Source organism: Schistosoma mansoni (genome assembly GCF_000237925.1).
Source record: "Schistosoma mansoni, WGS project CABG00000000 data, supercontig 0390, strain Puerto Rico, whole genome shotgun sequence".
NCBI classification, from domain to species: domain Eukaryota; kingdom Metazoa; phylum Platyhelminthes; class Trematoda; order Strigeidida; family Schistosomatidae; genus Schistosoma; species Schistosoma mansoni.
In genome coordinates this window covers 1-760 of record NW_017386232.1, presented here as the reverse complement: position 1 = coordinate 760, position 760 = coordinate 1, and the positions used below count along the sequence as shown (strand labels likewise).

The 760-nt window shown below is 32.4% G+C and overlaps 1 protein-coding gene across 1 annotated transcript; it reads left to right on the top strand.

Moving 5' to 3' along the window:
• Positions 1 to 249: 249 nt before the first annotated feature.
• On the top strand, positions 250 to 459 carry Smp_190520 (kinesin-related; the record flags this gene model as incomplete). The annotated part of the gene is made up of 1 exon (XM_018792299.1): positions 250 to 459. A coding segment is annotated over one exon (210 nt), but the record flags the coding sequence as incomplete, so codon positions are not given.
• Positions 460 to 760: the final 301 nt, after the last annotated feature.

Here is a 760-nt window from a genome sequence, read left to right as displayed (position 1 = left end):
TACATTTCTTTCTGATTAATAAGTGGACTAGGTTCATCATGGTATGCTAATTAATTGCATTTTGACTTGAATGTTATATTTACTCTAGATTTTCCTTTCTCTAGTATTCGTAAGACATCCAGGTTCAAGCGTTCCTTATGAGTTTTCATGTAAAAGTAAATATTATGCAAATCTACGAAGTTTATACGTACCATATTTGAAATTATTTACACTTATTCTAACACATACTAAACGTTTCACTGTCTTAGGTCACACGATGGTTTTAAGACTGAAACTGATGGCGTACTGGTACCGGATGGGAAAAATTCAATATATGTCAGTCAGCGACATGTCTTTGATGATTTGGGTCGTGGTTTACTTGAAAATGCGTTTAGTGGATATTCATGTTCATTATTCGCCTATGGACAAACTGGTTCTGGAAAGTCCTATTCCATGATTGGCTATGGACCTAATAGGTAAAATATATAGTTTAGTAATTAAATTTATTGACTAGAGGCATTGTACCAATCATATGTGAGGAGCTATTCGACAGGATTTGCAAAAATGAAGATCCTGATAAAGTAAATCGTGATAATGAATATTTTAATATCCATTTATTATATACTTTTTGCTGAATGTTTGGTAAGCCAAATATTATTCAGATTCTCACTCGAAATGCTGAGAGCTTCTTGAGTACTTTTGTTTGGTACGAAAAACCGTAAAAAGTTAAATAATAATTCGTAAATTGATCTAGCGTATTATAACTCCGGATGTAGATAAC